Source organism: Aphanomyces invadans (assembly GCF_000520115.1).
Source record: "Aphanomyces invadans strain NJM9701 unplaced genomic scaffold supercont1.21, whole genome shotgun sequence".
Classification (NCBI taxonomy): domain Eukaryota; phylum Oomycota; class Saprolegniomycetes; order Saprolegniales; family Verrucalvaceae; genus Aphanomyces; species Aphanomyces invadans.
In genome coordinates, this window is record NW_008580166.1 from 696,310 (window position 1) to 699,194 (window position 2,885).

At 55.1% G+C, this 2,885-nt stretch overlaps 1 protein-coding gene across 4 annotated transcripts; it reads left to right on the plus strand.

The window, feature by feature from the left end:
* The first annotated feature begins 430 nt into the window (after positions 1 to 430).
* Positions 431 to 2,351, plus strand: H310_09483 (hypothetical protein). 4 transcript variants are annotated; one of them, XM_008875573.1, is made up of 5 exons: positions 431 to 820; positions 865 to 1,173; positions 1,228 to 1,450; positions 1,860 to 2,037; positions 2,092 to 2,351. In XM_008875573.1, exons 1-5 carry the CDS (start codon positions 491 to 493, stop codon positions 2,273 to 2,275), a joined length of 1,224 nt encoding a protein of 407 aa, XP_008873795.1. In that variant the 5' UTR covers positions 431 to 490; the 3' UTR covers positions 2,276 to 2,351. The 4 variants fall into 4 exon arrangements, with proteins under 4 accessions (XP_008873795.1, XP_008873794.1, XP_008873792.1 ...); XM_008875572.1 differs by having other exon boundaries at positions 865 to 1,450; XM_008875570.1 differs by having other exon boundaries at positions 1,228 to 2,037.
* The last annotated feature ends 534 nt before the right edge of the window (positions 2,352 to 2,885 follow it).

Consider the following 2,885-nt stretch of genomic DNA (forward strand, 5'->3'; position numbering starts at 1 on the left):
TTATCGCATCCCGCAGCGTTTCCTCTAGGAAGCGCATATCCACAGCTCTATCGAAGCAGCTACGCGGCGGTGAGCCGCTGTCGGTCATCCCAAGTGCCGATTGTCGATCAAACTCAGGAATTTTATCCAATAAAATCGATGTATGCATCATTTCTAGCCAATAAGAATGAAATATCGCGTGTGATTTTCAATTGTCGCCAGTACTGTAATATGGAACAGAGGTAGTAGTAACGAATTCTTATTGGACCAAGTGCCCATCTTCGGGTGACGGACCATCGTTCCCACGAAAATATCTCCAGTGTACCTTGGTTGTTCCATGCAAATACCCGGCTAAAACCCGACCGGACAGAACACTTGGCACGGCCACGGCGACGACGGAAAGTAACTAAACGTTGTAAAGGTAGACCAGGAGAACCTCGAAGGCTTCGTCGTGTGGCTCCCCGAAGATTTCTGCGTCATCCTGGCTGACCCGCGGTACAGCAAGCAGGGCATGGTGACCACGAACACGAGCAATGGCGGCGGCGCGGAGATGTCTGTCGCAGAGAAGGTGTACACGTGGACGCTAGTCTTTATGTGCGTGATGCTCATGCTGTACCTCGTCGGCAAGCTGGCTATGGTGTTTCTGAACAAGAGCAAGGTCATGGCGTGGAGCACGTGCTTTTACTGCCTCTGCCTGCTGTGGGTCACCGTTCGTGTGAGCTTTTGGATCTCGATCGAGCTGCGCGACCGCATGACGTACCTGGAGCTCTACCTCCTCTACTGGTTTCCCACCACGATCCAGTTTGCCAACTTCGCCCTTCTTGTGCTGTTTTACATCCAGGTACCAACGAACGATGTTGCATGTTCCCGTCATCCCTGGTACAGGTCATCACTGGACAAGCATGGAGAACGACGTGGCGCCGCATCTGCCTCCCGCTCTACTTAGTGTTGACGCTCAGCATGGCGACGTTCACAGCCATCTGGGCGTGCAACTCAAACTCGTCGCTCGAGGCCGCGTATCGCTACGGCGATGAATATGACCAAGACATGTTTAAGATCTCGGCAGTGCGGGTGCAATTGGAGTACTCTGCGATATCGTTTTTCGTGCTGTCTTTCTTGTTTGCGTTCTTCGGGTGGAAGCTCGCCCACGTCGACAGCTCAAAGCGCCACCGGCTGCTCATATCCAAGCCTCGGGTACGATGGCATGACGTCGACGCAGTGGTACTACTGACTGACAACGAACCGCAGAGCCTGGCCGTGTTCAATTCGATGCTGTTTCTCATCTTCTTCACGCGGTCCGTGCGCGACTTCCTCACGTCGCAGAATTGGCTCCGGTTCAGCGTGGTCAACCCCGTCGACCAGTTTGGCGAGATTCCGACGTTTTCGTACTTTGCCATGTTTGTCATGTGGGATTTCGTCCCGACAATCCTCCTGCTCGCGCTCATCTCGACCAAGGCCGGGGCCGTTGGAGGTATGCCGCGATCAAACCCACGACGTCCGTCGCGCCATCGAGATGGACCAAGTGTGGCCGTTCGTTTCATGTGTCAGGGTTTTGCATGGAATGTGCAACTTGGATAGCGCCGTCATGGAATTTCCCCTTTCGATCGGATTGTGCGATGGATGACACCAGCATTCGGTGCTGCACGTGATGTTGACCTTGTCAAATGCTCCGTTGCATGGCTCGCTGCACCTCTTGCATTTGAGAATCGTGTGGCGCGCAACGTTCGCCCTTGATCTCTTTCGCGTCCGTTTCTGCAACCATCCGAATTGTCGTCAAACACACAACGTGTGCGACCACGTCATCTTGCCGCGTTTGAAATTGTGACGGTTCCCGTGCTGGAGCGTCGCGGCTTTTCATGCATTGACATGCTTTTGGGTAGTTCCCCGCCACGCGTCCTTTCGAGGGGACACGAAGCTGCCGGACTTTGGCATCTTCCATGTCATCAACACGGGGTACGTCCGCGATACGAGCGAAACCACGCGACTAGTTGGAAGCCCCGCGGTCGAGTACGGCGGCGCGGCCCGCACCACCCCCATCAACGTATCAGATCAACCGCGGTGGGTTTGGTTGCCCCGTTGAATGTTGGCTCATCGTGGCAATGCGATTTGTAGGTGGACGCGAGGCGGCGATCTGTTTACGGACTTGCTCCGGTATGACTCGGATAACGACTGCAACGACGCCACTCCCACCTACGTCAACAGCCTGAACAGCGAAAGCAGCCTCAGCGCCACGAGCTCGTACGATCGCGCATCGAGCTACACGCCGAGTACAGCCATGACCACCGCCATGCCGTGACACGAAAGGCCAACCCCAGCCGTAACGTGATGGTATTGACGTATTTAATTATTTGTGGGGAGACGCTTGGCGTTGGTGTGGCAACGGATGGAGAACACACTCGTGGGTTGAGGTTGGTCGCGAGGGCGCCGCTGACGGCACACGCATCGACCGATCCATGAAGACTCATCCGATGACAAGGAAAGGTGTAGACGACTTTAGCGCTCTGGACGAGTGCGTAGTGAATGGATAGCTCATAACACGACTTGCAACGTCAGCATGGCTGTGAATTTGACGTGTAATGTTGTCAACCAAGCACAAACTCGCCCGCGATGGATCATTCAGAAAATACGACAAATAAATCATTGAGCACGTGGGCTACGAACGCACGAGAGTGCAAATGCGTGCTTGCTTGGCTATTCGTGCAGGTCCCTCCAAGCTCTTGCGGTCGCACGCCACGAAGAACAAATGCGCCCACTCACTCGGCCCACGACCGTGGCTTCGTCCGTCGGGCTGTCTTCGCTTCGTCGGTACTTGAGTCCTCCAACGAGGGGGCGGCTCTGCTGCTTGAAATTGGCTCCGACGACTTTGAAGGAGGTGGCGAGGCAGCGGTGGAGTCTCGACGGCCTTT

Coding starts and splice junctions, on each gene's coding strand:
- H310_09483 (XM_008875572.1), top strand. CDS start 491: ATGGTGACCACGAACACGAGCAATGGCGGCGGCGCGGAGATGTCTGTC. Junction 1,451..1,859: donor CAAGGCCGGGGCCGTTGGAG/GTATGCCGCGAT, acceptor GCTTTTGGGTAG/TTCCCCGCCACGCGTCCTTT. Junction 2,038..2,091: donor AACGTATCAGATCAACCGCG/GTGGGTTTGGTT, acceptor TGCGATTTGTAG/GTGGACGCGAGGCGGCGATC.